General features: G+C 40.5%; 1 protein-coding gene across 3 annotated transcripts in view; it reads right to left on the reverse strand.

Moving 5' to 3' along the window:
* Positions 1 to 622: 622 nt before the first annotated feature.
* The window catches only part of RHOBTB3 (Rho related BTB domain containing 3), a 47,698-nt gene continuing 28,188 nt past the window's right edge, over positions 623 to 20,132 (reverse strand). For 2 of the 3 annotated variants that reach the window (XM_089492931.1, XM_089492923.1), the window contains 6 exons: positions 19,131 to 19,243; positions 17,759 to 17,879; positions 7,867 to 8,040; positions 5,391 to 5,557; positions 3,553 to 3,649; positions 623 to 2,392 (listed from right to left, as the gene is read on the reverse strand). In XM_089492931.1, the coding sequence (XP_089349057.1) occupies positions 2,277 to 2,392; positions 3,553 to 3,649; positions 5,391 to 5,557; positions 7,867 to 8,040; positions 17,759 to 17,879; positions 19,131 to 19,243 (788 nt within the window). In that variant the 3' untranslated portion in view covers positions 623 to 2,276. Of the gene's footprint in view, positions 2,393 to 3,552; positions 3,650 to 5,390; positions 5,558 to 7,866; positions 8,041 to 17,758; positions 17,880 to 19,130; positions 19,244 to 20,132 lie in introns of those variants that run through there. The other variant, XM_089492937.1, reaches the window with a different exon arrangement.

A 20,132-nucleotide genomic window follows, 5' to 3' on the forward strand; every position in this document is an offset into this window, starting at 1 on the left:
AAATGAGAAAATGCTTTTTAAAGCCTTCATATCATCCCACCTATTAGAAAGATGTTTCTAGTAAGAGCTTCACAAATGCATATATATATATATATATATATATATATATATATATATATAAAATTATTTACAAGAGTAATTCAACTGTATGTGGGTTATATAGGAGCCATGCTTAGTAGTATATTGTCTAAAAGTGTGTGAGTTGTTCCAACAAGTTCCTGGTTTGAAGATCACCTCACCTGATGCAAGAGTGATCCAACATCATGTTTGTGCACAAGGAACATACAGCATGGAGGTCTTTGCCTGTTCAGAAAGATCTTCTGTATTAGATGAAGCAAGCCAATGGTACATGCACAAGGTCTGATGTGCACACACAAAACAGACTGTAGTCCCACAGCAGTGCGAGACAGCTCCTGTTTCCTAAGAGGGCATCTAATCCCTTTGAGTCCTAGCCAGCCTAATCACACAGTCTCAGTGCATTCTGATTGGTTCAGTGTGACCTGAAATGAGCTGACAGAGGGCAGGATGTCCTGGCAGAGTGCAGTAACTCTAGGAACAATTGTAGTGTTTCAAATCCTACACCTGGTTTTTTTGTTTGTTTGTTTGTTTGTTTGTTTGTTTGTTTGTTTTATGAATGGGAGAATGAGATAACAGAAAGCACAAAATGGAACAGTGTTTTTAGGCTGCAGTGACTCTTCAAGGTCTGGATTTACAGTGGCCAGAGCAGAGAAGTCTTACAGTCTTGCTGCCACCTTGTTCTAGTAGCTTTGCTGGCACACAGGCTGCTTGCATGTTTCTAGTGAGAATACTTGCAAGAATAGGCTCATGTTCTTGGCAAAGCTCAAGATGTAAGATACTTTTGTACAGAATGAAGCATTGGATCACTTATCATGACAATTTATTCCTGTCTGCGGAGTTATGCCCTCCTGTTGCCCAGACAAGGCAGTGGTCACAAGACCCATAATAAGTCTTTATACTAATGATGCTCTGGCTCTTCCTTCAATTCTTCTTCCCTGCTAGTAGCCCAGAACAAGTTTCTGATTTCACAGACTGCTTCAGTTTTTGCTACAGCTTCTCTTTTATAGCCTGAGAAATTCTGAAATTATCCCAATTTAGAGGGAAGAAATTTAAGTCTTTAACACTTTAAAACCTTAATTTAAACTTTAAATAATTTAAATTAATTTTTTATCTGTGAGCTGCATTAGGTCCCTTTCTGGAAGAATGCAGCACAAAAATGAAATAAATAAGAAAATAATATTAAATCATGCTCTTAGTAAATTGTGCTTTTACAGTAAATGTTATTGCTAACTGTTACCTTTTCTTCAAAGAACGTAACCAATAATCACAAGGGCATAACCCACAACTGTATGGTTTTCTCCCACAGAGAAGCCTGTCTTCACAGATATCCTTTTGGAACATTTTTCTTAAAGGAATTTATGTGGTAAATATTAAGCCTTGTTATTTACTTGGAAGGAACTGAGTACTGTTACACACGTCTAACCAAGTTCAATTTTTGGCCCACCACATAAATAATTTAGAGAACACTTTCACAGAAAACATTACAGTGGAAATAGAAAAATGCAGAACAGCCTATTCCTCAGTCATCTCTTACTTTCTAGAACACACATCAGCAAAACCTGATTGGTGCTATTTCAGTGATTTGAACTCTCACTGAGGGTAAACTGGAGTCATTTAGAGTGTTATATTACTATACAGGTTTGATGCAGCTAGCTTTTGAATTCCTCATATAGAAACATACCAGTAACATTTTTACAGAATTTTTAAGAGCTCAAAGACAATTATAGAAATCCACCTCAAAAAAGTAGGTTCATAAATTTGGAAAGTCTTTCCTTCAGGCCCCTAAAAATACTAATCATAGAGTGACCAGATTTCCAGACTCTAAATCAGAGGTGGCCTCATCACTGGCTAGGACTATTACAGTCCAGTACCTTGAAGGCCACAGTCCATATTCATCTAAAAAATACCTGAAATAGCACAGCATGAGTCAAAGTATCTCTCTCATAAAAAAATAAAATCAGACCCAGTTGCATGACAGGACCACTTCCAAGTTAAATGCTTATGCTGTCCTATGAACTGTTTTCACATGCTGTTGAAAAACACAGTAGTTATGCATTACCAAGTGCAATATTATAAATATTGTTTCACTGAATTTTAGATAAGTATTTGTTCTCAGTCTTGTGAAGCTGTAAGATTCCTGATATGATTACTGTTCTGTGACTCTCTTCTTTGTAAATACAGAAGGATCAGTTTTCAGTTTACATTACTAGACAGTGGCATTTCCGAGAATGAATATAGTTCCTGTATTCTGCAAGCTGTTTCAGGTACATACTAGATGGCCATCTATGCATCTCAACAAAATTGCGTTCTTCCACTGAAAGAAAGAAAGAAGTTTTGTGTCTTGTCCTAATAAAATATTTCAACATATATCTGAACTACATCTGATATTGTCCTTTCTATGCTGAAAAAAATCTGCAAGATTCTACCTCGGCCCAAAACACACGGGCAAAATGCTTCAGGCCACATTGGAGGTGTGCCATTTACATGATGCACTCCTCGAATGTAGTCTGAAGCTGCCTCAAGGCCCAATCATTTGCAAAGAACCAGGTCAAAAAGGAGCGGATAGAATCCCCTCCTTCCAGTGGCCTGGTTCAGGAGCATGGCAGCACTGGGATTGGGACTGGGCACATGCGGTTGCTGTGGTCCCAGCATGAACGGCACTGGCGCAGTCTCCCATCACTTCATTTGGCTGTCTGTTTCAGGCCCTCAGATCTGGCAATTAATTTCAAACACCTTCTGCTTAACCTGAGCTGGAAACAGGATCAAATGGGGTTTGTTTAATATAATATGGGAACACAGCTTTAATCCCAGGATGGAAATCTTGTAGTCCCCCAGATGTTGTTGGCCTGTATATCCCAGCATTCCTTAGCACTGGCATAGGGGATTGTAAGCACTGTCATGTGTCTGACTGTGTTAGAGGCTGATGTAGGCCTACTCTCTGTCCCAAATACAGATCTCAGAATTCTATGCCATATGATCACTTTAACTTGAGATGCATATCTGAATAACATGAATCTTGAGCCAAAGATGTTATCATTCATGGTAGGGGAGGGGGTGAGGTCTGTGCTTGCACATTATACCTCAACTATTATTTGCAGATTTATTTTAATTATTTTCGCCACCCAGTACTATTTTAGGCCTGTGGTTTCACTAATCTCTGCATAAGTCCATGCCCTTTTGAAACTTGTTGGAACCTGCCCTACAGTGTTTGAGAACTTCAGATAGATCTGTGTGTTTCTCTTATGTATTCATCAAATTGCCCGGTATTGTATTTACCTTTTTTCCCCCACTGCAAACTTTAGGAAGAGCAGATTTCAGCTAAATTAAAGCTTATTAGGTGAGAAGTGAGATAAATCTTATCACTCTAATAAAGCAAATATATAATAATGTGTTCTGATGTTGAGAAATGCATAATTAGTACAATTATAACCCTCTATTTTTTGTTTTGTTTTTGGAAACAAATCAGTATGTTACCTGAAAGGTCTTCAAACTCAGGTTTTTGACTGAAGATTAGGTAATTAGAAGCAATAAAATGGAGCAGCCAATTTGAAAGGCAATCAGAATTATGAAACTGCAAGGCAAAAATAAATGGAAATAATATAGTGAAGATCATCAATATTATATAGAAAGGACTTTGGCAAAGAAAATAACTACCTGTACTAAATTTCTTAATTTCTAAGAGTTTGATCCCCATATATATGGTCAGAAGAAATAAGGCACAGTGCATCATAAGGAATTTGATCCCCCTCCCCCCAAATATGTCTGCCCTTGTACAAATCAAAAAGTTCAGTATAAATTAAAGGGCTGGGAAACCATGCCACATGAAGAATAACTTTGGAAGTTAGGCATGTTTAGACTGGTGAAAATAAGGTTAAGAGGGGATACGATAACCCTGTTTAAACATTTGAAGGGATGTCATACTGAGGATGGATCAAGCTTGTTTTCTGCAGCTCCAGAGAATAGGGCCCAGAGCATTGGATTCAAACTACAGGAAAAGAGATTCCACCTAAACATTAGGAGGAACTTCCTGACAGTAAGAGCTGTTCGACAGTGGAACACACTCCCTCGGAGTGTAGTGGAGTCTCCTTCTTTAAAGGTTTTTAAACAGAGGCTGGGTATCTGTTGGGGGTGCTTTGACTGTGTGCTTTGGCATGACAGGGGTTGGACTGGATGGCCCTTGTGGTTTCTTTCAATTCTATAATTCTTGTTTATAATAGACTTCCAGGATTCAAAATATAAGTAAGAATCAATCTATGTCTTTCTGCAATGAAAACAAGTTTGGATATCATAAACCAATGGTTAAGACTGAGGATGATGACCACTGGAACCATGGCACAAATGGCGATTAAGCCTCCCCTGCCCCCATCCCATTCATTCCAGCAAAAATCATATACACATAAAGATACATCTACTGTTTGGCATAAGAGGGAAACTGCTGTTGGTGTCATACCATAACATAACCAAGAAACAAAAAGCAATATAGGGCTACACAGATGAAGAGGCAACAGAGTTATGCAAGTAGGAGTGGGCTTGATTTATACAGGAGTTGCAGCAATCAATGAGTGACAGAACATTGATCCTAATTGTGTTACTAACTGTTTTAGGCAAGCAAAGGTTGTTTTTTATTCCTAGGAAGAAAAGTAAGGTGCTCCACCTGAGAATAATTTTCATGAATATAACAGAACCAGTTTTCTACTCTGTGGTACTAGATGACCCAAACCTGTCAGGTTCTAGTAAGGGATGCAATTTATAATGCCAGAGCTCAAAGAAACCAAGAGTAGCATCCTGAGATCACCTTCAGACATCATCACATGTGTCACCTCCAGACACATCATCACATGTGTTCTTCAGACACATCATCACTAAGTAGGGCATTTTGCTAGTCTCAATATGCCTCCTTTCTTAATGATAGTACAATCAATACCATCAGGAGGTAAAAGTATACAGATAAATCAAGCACTCCTCATTGCAACAAGAAGTCAATTCACATAACAATTTTGAAAAAGAAGTCACAATATAACAAAATAAAGTAATCTTGGGAAGATAACTTTATCAGAAGAAACTGAAAGATTTAAATAAGTCATTTTACAATGTTCATATTGAGAGGATTATAAGCTCTACCTCAGCTAGGACTGTCAGTCTCTGAAATACCTGTGCAGCCTGCAAGCTGTATGATGATGTAATTAACAAATAATGCATTTAATTCCATGCCACAGAAATTTCTTAACTGGTCAGGTATAAATGAAAGTTAATCCATACATATGTGATATTTTATGAATTTCCAATCAACCAACCAACCAACCAACACATACCTTTGCTTTTCGAAGCAGGCTGACAACACTCAGGCTTGTTGATGCTAACTCCCTACTGGGCATGCTCTGTAGCTGTGTGATAATATAAAGCTCACAGATGTGCTGGAGCCTTGACACCTGGTACATCTCAGCACAAATCAAAAGTGACATAGCTTGTAGAATGCTGCCTGATTTTAAAAAAAAATCAAAGATGAGTTAGATAAGCATATGTGTACTAGCAAGATAATTAAGACAATTATTGTATAGTTGGCCCTCCACATCCACAGATTCAACAATCCATGGCTTAATATAATTTAAAAAGCAAACTTTGATTCTGCCATTTTATATAAGGAACACCATTTTACTATGCCACTGTACTTAATGGGACCTAAGCATTCACAGGTTTTGGTATTCATGGAGGCAGCCAATTGGATACCAACTGAACATACCTATTATCTGTACTGGCCTATCTTTTTAACTCCTACGAGTCAGCAGTCTTTTTTAATTAGCTCTTACTTCAAATATAATCTTCTTGATCTCTTGAGAATGTTCCTGAGGTTTGAAAGCTTTGAAATTAGAATTTGGAAGACTTAATTTTTATATTACAATTCCACAAATCCTCTAGCCAGCATAACATTGTGGATTCGTCCAAAAAAGTAACTTTTCCAAACTCTATATGAAATAAGCAATAGCCAAAATGTTTCCAAAGTATCTATATCAAGAGTTACTCCATGGATATCCAATATGAATAATGCAAATATAAACCAACAGCTTCATTGTGTGCAAATAAATTCCAGGCTTATCACAAAGGTCACTTGCAAGTCAACCATCAAACACAAAGCATCCTTCTTGGGAAAAAAGTGCTCCAAGGAAGCTCAACATGCAATCTATGCTAGCTCAAAGTACAGGAATTTCAGCAAATTCAATCTCTGTGGAATCTGTGGAACTAAAAAAACCAAAAGATAATGACTCAGGTTCTTGGGACTTTTGTTTCAACTCTGTAAAACATAAGCAATTTTACACATTTCTGCATGCACAAAGAGGTCTTGCTTTTCACTGCAGAGAGTATAGCTACAATAAACACCCAAGGTTCTTCTTTCTCCTATTGCTAACTGGAAAACCCCATATTATGATACATAGATAGGAGCACAGCTACAGATGTGAAATACTTCATTGGTTTCTTCCTCAAAGAAAGAAGAAAACAATGAAACAACAGTGCATGTGGAGAAAATAAAAGGGGACACATGAAGATGCAGAAGTCGTTTCTTTTTAAGTGAAGCTTCTTTCCCCTCCTTGGAGATGTATATATAATCTCAGGGATTATAACTGCAGTCTACAAGAGTTATTAAATCATAGGCATTTAAGTAGATTGAAAGATCAAAGAATAAAATATACACATTTATATTTCTTTTATATTTACAAAAAAACCATCTAAAAACAAAACATGTTGTTTGTGTGCTTTCTTTGTTTTTTTTTGCCTCATGAACATAGCAGCATAGTACTTGGCTAACATTGTTAAGTAAAAAGCAAGGAAAGAGGGACATTCCCTTACCAGGCAGTGTTAAAAGACTTTGGTAAAAGATGGATAGGATAGCATAGTGCAGCTGTACAGTTTCTAACTTGCCCAAAGTACCCAAAACAGGTAGTACTGGTCAGTCAATGAAATTTGCACAGCACAGGCACTTTGGGCCAAATATTTGCCTGCACTGTGCAAATGTTTGTTTTGGGTACTCCTACTTTTGCCATCACATTGAAGGCTGCTAGTATGAACAAGAGGCACTTTCTATCACAGTGAATGCTAAATGGTGTAGTTGATAATTATATGTCATTCATTCTCACAAACTGGTCAGATCTGGTTAAATCCCATTTATCACCTCCTATTCCCACCCCTAATTTCTATTCAGTTGCTCCTCCACCTTCCCCAGACCACTGGTAAGTCATTTAGGCAGAAGAAAGGAGGTCTTTCCTGTCCTCTCTTTAATATTTTGTTACTGTTGTTAGTCATCTTTGTTTTCAGGGATAGCTGCATACTTATTTTGTTTTTTGTATGTTTGTTGTGGTGATGTGGATTTAATTTTCATTACTATCTAAGCCTTCAGGATAATATCATAATACTAAGATTACTTGACATCCAATACAAAAAATATATCAATACAGTCTGCAAATCCCTGGAATGTAAAACCAATGTTATGAATTAGAAATACAAAAGGTACCTATTTGATTTATAGCACTCTGCTTAATTTTCTCAGAGACCTGGTTCAATGTTCTTCCTCTCACTAACTGTGAAGTTATGCTGTACACAAATTTACATGGAATAATGTTTTGCTATGTTCAATGGCATTGACAGCTGTAGGTCAATCACAAAAGAGAATAGAAGAGATATGTTGTTATCTGGTACTGCTTACTTCTTCCTCCCCAGGAAAGCAGCAGCCTGAACAAGAGTTTACTAGAAGCATATAACATTTGAAGATACAAAAATATGTTCATATCTGCTTACCTGGACAACAGGAATCAGTATATAAATACTCTAGAAAGGACAGGAAAGTGTCTTTGGAAATCCCATAAACTGGAACCAGAAAACTATTTGATTCTATGTAGTTACCATTAAACATAGCTGCCATTACCTCACAACGAGCCACCAGGACTGCTCTGTGAGCTGGCACTGTAGCACCTGTAAGAAAGGGGAATAGGAGAAGAGAGAAAACAATCACCACAATTTCAACATTTTCAGGACCTTCAAACTCAGGACCTTCAAACTCCTTGACTGAGTCTATCCACCTGTAATGTAATCTTCTTCTTTGACTACTGCCTTCTACCTTTGTTGTTGTTAACCACCTTTAAGTTAAGACTTCAACTCATGATGAGTGAATGACACACCTTCAAGTCACCCTTTCCTCAATACTTCTTTTCAAATCCTGCAGACTCACAATTGTTCCTCCTTGTTTAAATCTATCCATCTAGTATGCAGTCTTCCTCTTTTCCTGCTACCTTCAACCTTTCCCAGCATTTTAATCTTTTCTAGCATGTCATGTTTTCCCATCTCGTGGCTGAAGTACAACAACCTCAATTTAGTCATCTTCACTTTGAGCAGTAGTTCAGGCTTGATTTGTTCCAGGACCCATTTGTTTGACTTTTTAGCCATCCATGGTATCTGCAGAACTCTTTCTGGCACCCCCACCCCTATACACAGTGACAGGAAATATGATAGCATGAACAATGCTAACTTTAGTGTTCAGTTGTACATTTTGCATTCCAGGATCTTGTCTAGAGCTTTTATAGCTGCCCTTCCCATTCCTACTCTTCTTCTGATTTCTTCACTACAATCTCCATTCTGATCAATGACCAATCCAAAGTATGGGAGATCATTAACTACAGTGGAGCCTTATTATCCATGGTTTTACCATTCATGGATTTAAGCATCCCTTTCCAATTGGGAACCATTCTGTTTCTCTCTATACTGTTCTAAAAGTAGCCTCTTGTCCTGAGTAGAGGTTGCACATTAGGACAATCAAACGCAGCAGCACACCCAATTCTTTAAGAGCAATTCATAGCTTTTCATGATCTATGCAGTCAAAGGCAGTATAGTCTATAAAGCATATACTGATTTTCTTCTGGAATTCTCAGGTGCACTCCATTATCCAACCTATGTTTGCAGTGTGATCCCTAGTGTCTCCTTCTTTCCAAAATCCAGCTTGCACCTCTGGAATTTCTCACGCAGTATATGGTAGGAGCCTTTTCTGTAGAATTTTGAAGCTGACTTTGCTTGCATGGGAAATTAATTAAATGTTCCTATAGTTATTGTAATCTTTTTTGGGGGGAGGGTGGGGTGGGAATGCATATTGATTGTGTTCAGTTTGTGGGCTATTGTTTTGTTTCTATATTTGTTAGCAGGTTTTAGTTAGAACAAAAGTAGATATTGGCCTCATTTCACTTACAGACAAATCAGTGGATCGATTCGACAGTGGAGCATGGTTCCCACTACATTTGCCCCGACTGCATTTTCCCCCTCTAAAATAATTCACTTGTGGTTCACATTCATGCATGAATTTATTCAAAACGGACCCACTCCAACTGGCCAAAGGGCAAATTTAAATCGATTCCAATCTGCATCTGGTTTGCGTGGAACTGATTTATCAAAAAAGACGTGGAAAACATCAGCATCAAAAAGACACAGGTTAAATGGGTCTAGTGCATGACCCCCCCCCCCCCAGAATCACTTCAGCGATTCAGTTTAAGGGGGAATCAGGGTCGTTTGAACCGGTTCAAACTGATTTGCGATCCAGTTTAAAAGGTAGTGGGAATCAGCCCATTGTCTCTGAAGCCTATAGCAGTTATATGGATATGTCATCTGTTTCAGGTTATTTTTTCATCGCAATTGCCTTTCACTTCACTTTCTAGAATTTGGGGTTCATCTTGTATGATGCTTCTTTTCATGTGTCATTCATCCCTTCTTCTCTTTTATGTAATTCTTCTGTGTATTGCTTCCATCATTTTTTAAATTTTATCTTGGTCATTTATTTTGCTTCTCTGTTGATTGTAGAGCGTTCTCATCCTTGGTTTGAATTGTCCTTTGCTTTGACGGACCTTGTCAAAGATGCTTTTTGTTTTTCCTTTTTTGTTGTCAGCTTCTATTTGACTGCAATGATTCTTATCATAATTCTCTTTATTCTTGCACACTAATCATTGAACAATTGCTTTAATGGTTCTGGTTCTATTCCAGACTCCCTTTTCTTTTGCTCTTCATCTCTCCTTTACTGCTTGAAGCATTTTGTTTGTCATCCACTGATTCTTTTTTTTATTTTTGCCTTTTTTAAACATCTTTCTGCTTTTCTCCTTTAGTATGTCCCTAGCTTCTGCCCACAGTTCATCAAGTTCTCAGTCAATTAGGCTTAATAGTGATATCTGCTTTTCACATTTTCTTTAAAATTTTAAATTGTCTACAATAGAACATGTTGTTGTATTATCTTCATTACCTTTATCATTAATTCTTCAACCTTTTTGCATTATTGTCTTTTCAAGTGAGCCATATCTTCTTATGATACATCCAAAGTATGACAGTCTCAATTTAGTCATCTTGCTTCTAGGGAGAGTTCAGACTTGATTTGCTCTAGGACCCACTTATTTATCTTTTTGGTATTCCATGGTATCTCAAGAACTCTCCCTCAGCATATTTCAAATAAGTTTATTTTCTTCACTGACAACTTTCTGCAATACTTCTATTATTTGCTATTTGATGTTTTTTATTTTATTGCCTGTTTTATTGAACCCTTTCCTGTATTGTTATGTATTATTTATATGCATTATCTATTATTTCTTAGATTGTACACCATGGGCAGGTTTACTCTTATCTATTTTGTTGTTTGCATGTACATCGCTGTGTAAACCTACAGCGCTATATAAATAAAGCATGATGATGATGATGATGATGATGATATCTAACTTTTGTAACCATGCACAAAATTTGAAATAGATGGCATGGTGCTGCTGATAATGGTGTCACCTAATGTGTGTGTGTGGGGGGGGGGAGGAATCGCCTTGCCCTCCCCCCTAGCCACCTGCCCTTCCAGACTATTGTGGCCTCCAAGGCAGCCCCCCAGAAAAAGCCTTCAGGGTTTGGCACAGCTGCAGCCACACCTGACCCTGAGAGATCACCACCCCCAACAGCTTCCACTACTGAGGGGACAGTGTTACACCTTCCAGAAGGCCTGTTTAGAGCTACAGCACAAGTGCCCTTTCTTGCTCATCCAGTAGCTGTTCCAGTGCCTCCAGGTGGATCACCCCACCGGGTGTCTGGGGTCTCACCCGGTATGACCTGCACCCCCACACACACACACACTCCCCTAGTGATGCCACTGGCATAGACAATCCTGACTTCAGTAGTCAATGATATGTCTTTACACTTGAAGATCTTATCAAGTTCCTTCATAGTTTCCCTTCCAAGTTCTAGTCTTCTTCTGGTTTCTTAACTGCAATCTCCAGATTGATTAATGACTAAACCAAGATATAGGAAATTATTGTCTACTTTAAAATTATGCAAATCATGTATGGTCATTATTTTTATTTTCTTAATGTTCAACTGTAACCCTGTCTTTGTACTTTTTTCTGTGACTTTCCTCAACAATCATCCCAACTCTGTTATTTTCTACTAATATAGTATCATCTGAATAGTTTAAATTGTTGATGTTTTTCATTTCAATTTTCATGACTCCTGTCTGCAAGACCAATTCAGCTTTAAATATGATACATTCAGAATACATGTTAAACAGATAAGATGAGAAAATACAGCTTAGACTGACCTCTTTGCCAACTGGAAACCATGCTATTTCTCTATAATTTATCCTCCTGTCCTGAATACAGGTTACGCAGCAGGATAAAAATATGTTATTGCATACCCATTTCTTTAAGAGTGATCCACTGTGTTTCATGACCTATACAAGCAAAGGCTTTGTTATCATCTATAGAGCATATGCTGATTTTCTTCTGAAATTCTCTGGTGTGCGCCATTATCTAAAATATGTTTGCAATATGATCCCTAGTGTTTCTTCCTTTTCTGAACCCAAGCTGCCATTTCTCACTCTGTCTACAATAGAACATGCTGTTGTATAATTTTTAGCATCACTTTACTTGCATGGGAGATTAATGCAATAGTCTGGTGGTTACTGTAGTCCAGGGGTAGGCAACCTTTTTGAGCCGGGGGCCGGGTTGGTGTCCCTCAGACAACTGGGGGGCCGAAGCCGGGGAGTGGAGCTTCCACCCCAGGGGCGGAGCTTCCACCCCCAGGGGCCAGGCCACCTCCTCTTTGCTGGCCCCTGACGGGGCCCCAGGCCCTGTCAGAGGCCGGGAAAGAGCCAGCGGGGACAGCCAGCGCTGGAGGCCTCCCCGTCTTTGCTGGCCCCTGATGCCAGGGGCCCGCTGCCGCCGTCGGAGCCCTCCTGGAGGGCCCCTGTGACGGCAACTGGCCTCCCAGGGGCCCGCTGCAGACGCTGGAGCCCTCCTGGAGGAATCCAGCGAAGGCAACAGGCCTCTGGGAGGCCCGCTGCTGTCGCAGGAGCCCTCCTGGAGGGCCCCAGCGACGGCAACTGGCCTCCCAGGGGCCCGCTGCCACCATAGGAGCCCTCCTGGAGGGCCCAGCGATGGCAACTGGCCTCCCAGGGGCCCGCTGCCGCCGCCGGACCCCTCCTGGAGGACCCCGGCGAAGGCAACGGGCCTCTGGGAGACCCGCTGCCGTCGCAGGAGCCCTCCTGGAGGGCCCAAGGGACAGCAACTGGCCTCCCAGGGGCCCACTGCCACCGCCGGAGCCCTCCTGGAGGGCCCCAGCGACGGCCACGGGCCTCCCAGGGGCCCACTGCCACCGCCAGAGCCCTCCTGGAGGGACCCTGCGATGGCAACGGGCCTCCCAGGGGCCCGCTGCCGCTGTCAGAGCCCTCCTGGAGGACCCCGGTGAAGGCAACGGGCCTCTGGGAGGCCTGCTGACGCCGCCGGAGCCCTCCTAGAGGACCCCAGCGAAAACAACGGGCCTCTGGGAGGCCCGCTGCCATCACAGGAGCCCTCCTGGAGGGCCCCAGCGACAGCAACAGGCCTCCCAGAGCTCCAGTGCGGCTCCTGGAGCCCCGTTTCAGGGCTCCGGAGGCCGCAGCAGGCCTCTTAATGGGTGCCGCCATTTTGCCCTTCAAAATGGCAGCGAAATGTCACGCGAGACTTTGCCGCCATTTTGAAGGACAAAATGGCAGCCAAAGCCGCCGAAATCGGCGGGGATTTCGGCAGCAGGAGGGACCAGGGGCCGGCGGAAAGGCGCCTGCGGGCCGGATCCGGCCTGCGGACCGGAGGTTGCCGACCCCTGCTGTAGTCCATGGAGTATCTACAAACAAACCAAGAAAATCCAGCAAATTCTACACTCAGCGAAGGACAGGAGAGAACCTCTCACAGCTGCAGGAGTTTACCGCATACCATACAGCAGCAGACAAGTCTACCACCAAATGCAGCATCCAAACACGAATCAAGCAACATGAGAGATAATGCAGACTGGGTCAGACAGAAAAATCAGCAGTACCAGAACATATTATAAACCATCCTGGGCATAAAATGCTGTTTGAAAACACTGAAATTCTGGACCATGTCAACAACTATCAGGTCAGAATGCACAGGGAAGCGATTGAAATCCATAAATACCTGGACAACTTAAACAGGAACGAAGAAACTCTTAAAGTAAACAGTGGCGCTGTACAGATCAGAACTTTGCACCGGCCCTCACACATACTAGGGTTGCCTCGGGGCGTCCTTTCCAGACGCCCCACAACCCTAGTACGTTGTAATAGTGGCACTTCCAAATCATGGCCGCGCTGCCTCCAAATGGGGCAGCGCGGACGTGACATCTTGGCCTGGAAAAGCGGTGGATCCCCACGGCCTGGAAAAGCGGCAGATTGGGGCCTCAGGGCTGCCGCTGTGGCAGCTGAGGCCCCGATCCATCAGGGAAAGGGGCAGGTGTAGGCCGCCCCAAAGGGGCGGTCTGTACACCACCAAAGTTTGGCTACCAGTCCTGAAAAACACCAAAATCAAGACCAAACAAATGCAAATGAAAACCAGCCAAGGTGAGGGAGGTTTCCCAGCAGACAATGGATTATTAATTAAACAGACACCCTGAGGCCTTGCCATTCAACAACAGAACGATAGACAGATGAACATGTAAATTGCTTCCTCTGAACCAACAATATATATACACCACTCTCTTCCATGCCAGCATTCTCTGAAGATGCCAGCCACAGCTGCTGGTGAACATCAGGAATAAACTCTTCTAGAATATGGCCTCATAGGCCCAAAAAACCACAAAAAAACTATAGAAAAGGATACTTCTGATCTCATACACATGGCTGTGCAAAAGCAGAAGAGTGAAACTTCCAGGCTGAAACTAATACAACCCTGTAAATATAACAAGTAAGCCAAAATTCATATTCACATTTGAAAAGGTCCTACCAGTTTCCCTATTATTCACAGTATATGAAAAAGTAACATTTTAGGCTTAGAATCTTTAGTGGTTTCTGCACAAAAAGTATTTCAGTTTATTTTTTTTCTAATTCTTTCAACATAATTCCTTTGATAAATAAATTCCTTTTTGTAAGGAAGTATTTCAGTTTAGAACAACTGAAATTAGTATAATGTGACTATGGCGGGATACAAACCACCATATAGTACGTATAGGATACGTACTAGGGTTAGGAAGGGGCGGTGCTTCCGCACCCCCCTAACCCTAGTACGTATCCTATACGTACAAGATGGCGGCGCCCCTTCCACATGGGCGCCGCCATCTTTACGTACTGGACGCATAGCGTCCAGACGTGTCGCAGCGCCTATGATGTCGCGAATGCGCCAGCGGCGCCTCGCGACATCATAGAGGCGCCGCAAAAAGAAGCTCCGAAATGGAGCTTCTTTTTTGCTCCGCGCGGGAGCCGCGCGGTTTGGCTGCTGCAGCTCCCGCACGGAGCAAACGGCGGCGGCGGGGAAGCGCCACAAAGCGGCGGTTTGTATCCCGCCTGTGATCTATTTAATACAAATATTTCACATCATTCAAATAAATATGCATCAGTATATCTAACAAGCAAGCTGCCTATTGTATACATTAGTAGATTAGAGAAACAAAGAAGACTTTTAAGATGCACATTCTAAAGAATTTCTAATACTTTCAACAGAATTATTCAGAAATAGAGTACATGAGGATAAAATTTTAAAAAAGACTAACCATATACCATCCAATTTCACAAAAACATACTGAACTGATGTTGCAGTGATTTCTGCAGGATTACAATGTGTATCCTAGTCCTGCAGAACGTTAGGTACTTGTATTGTTAAGAAACAATGTGAAATTGCTGTAGAAAAACTACAAAATTGTTCCAACATGCTATATTTATTATGCATTGCTCTGCAGCTGCAAGACAGAAATAGTGCTTTGACAAGGCACTTATAATAGTATTAATTTGCAAGCACTCCTTACCAGTGCTTCAGTGCCATTGGGACACAAACTAAATAAATTCTCCAGTGTGGGCATATGTCCCAGAGGCCAAAAATCCCAGTAAACGTTGGGCTATTCTGTTCCTGAGTTATATACATCAAAGAAATTGTTCCCACTCCAGCATCCTAACATGGGTTGTATGTTCTCCCTGCCCCAGCCTAAAAGTGTAGTGTGGACAGGGTTTCCTTCCTCCCCTGAAATGTAATGACAAAATGAACATATGACTTTTCCTACAGAACCTCTGTAGGAAAAGTCATACATTCCATTCAACACATCATTAGTGTGACTGCCCAAGAATTACAGAAGTAACCACGACAATGGACAGATGTGGGACTTTACTCCTGCCTGTATCAGAATGTCCCAGAGAGGGAAAAACCCTGCCATGACTTTAAAAAGTCAACACTCATCCAGGAAATTCACAAGAAATAGATCTGGACAGAAGATATATTGCTTGGACAGTAAAAAACAAACAAACAACAAAACAAACTCAATACCGAGAGCTATCACTCAGGTTCAATCACTAGGCCTTTGCTCAGTCTGAATGTGCCTCTTAGTGTAATGACTTGAAACCTGGAATCCTTACTGCAATCTCTGATATATGTGATTTATTCAGTCAGGAAGAACACTATGCACATCCTTAGAAGTACAGTGGGCTCTTGGTATCTGCTGGTATTTGGTTCTAGGATATATATACACATACAGTGAATACCAAAATCCATGGATGCTTATATCCAAAAGTGTTGTAAAATGGTGTCCCTTATATAAAATGGCAAAATCAAGGCTTTTTAGAAGTTAAAAAAAATATTTTCAATCCATGGATGTTTGAATCTGTGGATGCGGAATCTGTGGGTGTGGAGGGTTGACTGTACTCTCATTACTACTTCATATGTTTGCCAGCTAAATCTTGGCAATAAAATGTTATCAGAATGAGGGCCCGTACACCAAACCAAAATAAAGCTGCTTCGGGTCACTTTGGAGGTATGCTGTTTAAATGACACACGCATCTTAAGAGGCCAGAAGCTGTGCCAAAGCTGCACGCCAATCTTTAGGACCAGAGTGTGGCTTTGGCATGGCTTCTGGCCTCTTAAGATGCATGTGTAATTTAAACAGCATACCTCCAAAGTGACCCGAAGAAGATTTATTTTGGCCTGTATGTACGAGCTCTGAGTTTTGTGTGTCTTAACAAAAATCTGGAGACTATTCAATACATGAAATTGCTGTGCAGTTTACATTCATTTTTGTGCCACATTCTCAAGTTAGATATCATTAGTTCTAATGACAAAACCTTCTAAAAATAAAAAAGATTACCGGTAATTGATTATCGTTGAGTTCTGTTTTTGTAATAAAAGGCAGCATTCTTATTAGTATCAATTTATTCTTCTGTGGCATTTTCTTTTGAAACAAGCAATGGGACCTATTGTTCCTTTGACTACCTACATGAAATGTCCGAAAGCAGCCCTTAGAGCTACTTTCTCGCCAGCCTGTGTATGTGTGTTTTGTTCTCCCTTCAAAGGACTGTTTGTTCTTATTGCATAGTGAAGGAAACATCTAGAAAAGAATCCCCATCTACACATGTGCCAGATTTTATTAAGACTTGGTGAGGGATTTTCAAAGCTGAATGCAATTTAAAAAAAAAAAACTTTAATCTTGTGAAAGCAATTGAAAGTTGATAAAAATACTTGCCACTCCTATCTGTGTATATGAATAGAAGACATTAAGGGCTGCAATAATTAACACACTCTACCTAATTCCCAATTTGGTCAATGGGTTTAAACATTGTAACACTGTATGGGTAAAAATAAAAATAAAAATAAAGCTTCTTCACTGACAAAGCAACAACATAGTAGTACCAAAACATCTACTACCAAATGAGATTATTTAAATTTTTTCACTTGGCTTTGTAAACATTATTTCATACCATAACATATATTGCTTTTTCCCTCAGCAGAATGGGGAGCTCCTTTCATTAATCCCAACTTCTGCCAACCTAGCAGTTCAAAAGCATGCAAATGCAAATAGATAGATAAATACCACTTCTCAGTGGAAATGTACCAGCGTTCGGTGCAGTCATGCTAGCCACATGACCACCAGAGCAGTCCTCAGACAACGCTGGTTCTTTGTCTTAGAAATGGAGATGAGCACCACCTCCTATAGTCAGTTACGACTAGACATTCATGTCAAGGGACTACTTTTACCTTTAATGAAAGGAAAAACACATTTCCCCCATTTTTCAGTCAGTAGACTTTCAGTTTTATATTTTAGAAAGAAACAGCTAAAATCCAGGACAATACTTCCTTTTAAAATATATTAGGAGACAGTTTAACATCATTTGATATTATCAAAAATAAAAAGTGAGAAAACAAAACAGAAAGGCTGGATATGATACCTTGTATTTTGAACATGACATCAGCTAACACTGTTGTGTTAAAGAAAAGCCTGAGAGAGCTGTTACATAACTGTAAAGGTCTTTTTGACAAATACGATCTGCAATTCCGTGAGCTGTTAATCTGAAAAATGAGAAGATTTATGAATGCCAATACTTTTTAAATGTCTACCTTTGTTACTACTTTTACAGAAACATCCATAGGCAAATCTGTCTTTGTCCTATCCATGTCTTTGATTTGCTCACTTCTGATATGCGACACCTATAGACATTTGCAGGATCTTTTCTTCCACTTTCAACTCTACTAGCATAAATCATGATCGTATAATGTTTCTTCTTCAGAAGATCCTTAGATGCATTTGTTAAGTCAAGACAAGCCTTGTTGAAATGAAAAGGAATTGTGCAAGAGCACACCTGCAAAACAAAATTTCTCAAAACATTGTGGCACAGCCTTGGGTTATATCTATCTGTCTCTTATCATTATCCTTAATAGTATCCAAAACCCAGTACTAAAGACATCTGCCTCCCCTTGCCTCATGGCAAGGTTGCTTTGCTCCAAAGTTTATAAAAGAGAAAAAGTAATCCTTCATCATATGAACTAAACCTTCTTTCAATTTGAAACCCACCTCACATTTTTACAACTCTTTCTTGGGTGGTGAACTCCCCTTCTTTGGAAGTCTTTAAACAGAGGCTGTTTGGCCATTTTTCAGGAATGCTTTAGTTCTGTATCCCTGCATGACAGAATGTTAGACTGGATGACCCTTGCAATCCCTTCCAACTCTGTGATTTTTAATACATAGACCTTATTAAGAAAGAACAGCATTTACTTTTTAAGATTTTCTTAATAATATACACATTGTAGCTGATGGATTCAAACCACTTTATTTGGGCCTCAATGGGGCTATACAGACTGGCACTTTGTGCCAGCCTGTGGGCGGGGAGAGGGCTCAGCGTCCGCATGCTCCAAGCCCTAATGACAACACTCGGGAGCCATTTTGGTGTGCACCCTTGTAGACAGTGCATGGCATGATGACGCAGCGCCCAAATGGCCCAACGCCAAACGGGGCATCATAATGGCGTGCCAGCACATCTATGAGCTCCCTTCCAGGGAGCTATAAAGAAGCTGCTTTTCACAGCTTCTTTTTGCTCCCTACAGGGACCAGATCATTGCCACTGTGTGTGGTTGCCACAGCACTGATCCTGGGCGAAAAGGGGTGACTGGCTGCATGCTGCCTATCTGTATAGCCCCTTTGTGTTCTTTTTTAACAAGTACTGTGATACAAGTACTCATTGTAGCTGACAGATCCAAATCATTTTATATGGACCTCTTTGTGTCCTATTTTAACAATTACTGTTACACAATAAAATGTCTTACCTTTCCTGGGATTTTCAAGATACATTTTACTCTTTCAAGAACAAGCTCAACATTTTCAGGATCTTTCAGCTTCTTTTTTATATGTTCTTCCAATAATTCCCACTGGAAAGCACCTATGAGGAAGGAATGGGTTATCTGTTCTTAACACAGTACTGTATATTTGTTAAATTTATGGTAGTTGCTACCAATATCTGTTGCACAAGTATCTTTTCTAGAGGTTTTACTTTTCTTGCAAGCAATTTATCATCATCATAATCAAAGTCCTGGATGCATTATATTTTGCACCATGGGAAATACAAAATTCCAGTGTACCAATGCAAAATCTATTGTAACTGTGACTTTGAACATGGTTTTGTAAACTTACTGGTATTAATAGGGTACACCTATGGTGTGAGTAATACCAAGCATAACTATTTTTCCTATTTATATTTATGCTATTCATGACTTTTAAAAAGCCCATGAAACTCTGTGAAGACTCAGGAAAGAGTAATTCTTCTACTAGAGCATTCCTGTTGCTGGGCTCCCCAGCAGCACCAGTATCCCTTCTGTGCTCGAGGTTGGAGAGGAAGCATTTATTTGGCCTTGGATGATTGGCCTTTCAAAGGTTCAGAATCCACCCCTTTCACATCCATATCAAGATTTCAGTACAGTAGACCCTTTATATCCACTGGGGTTTAGTTCCAGGACCCAGTGGATAACAAAATCCGTGGATGTCAAGTCCCATTAAATACAGTAGCACAGTAAAAAGGTGCCACTTTTATAAAATGGCAAAATCAAATTTTGCTTTTTGCAATTTATATATTTTTAAAATATTTTCAAGCCATGGTTGAATCCATGGATCAATAATCTGTGGATATGGAGGGATGACTGTATTAGACTTGGCTTGATCAAAAACTGGTATACAACAAATATACCCGATATAAAACTAGATTCAGGTCTCTACATACTCAGAACTCATGGGGCACCCCTATTCATTGTACCCAACAGGCAAAACAGTAGAAC

This window comes from Sceloporus occidentalis, unplaced genomic scaffold (genome assembly GCF_023333645.1).
Source record: "Sceloporus occidentalis isolate IW3139 unplaced genomic scaffold, rSceOcc1.0.p SCAF_1, whole genome shotgun sequence".
Classification (NCBI taxonomy): domain Eukaryota; kingdom Metazoa; phylum Chordata; class Lepidosauria; order Squamata; family Phrynosomatidae; genus Sceloporus; species Sceloporus occidentalis.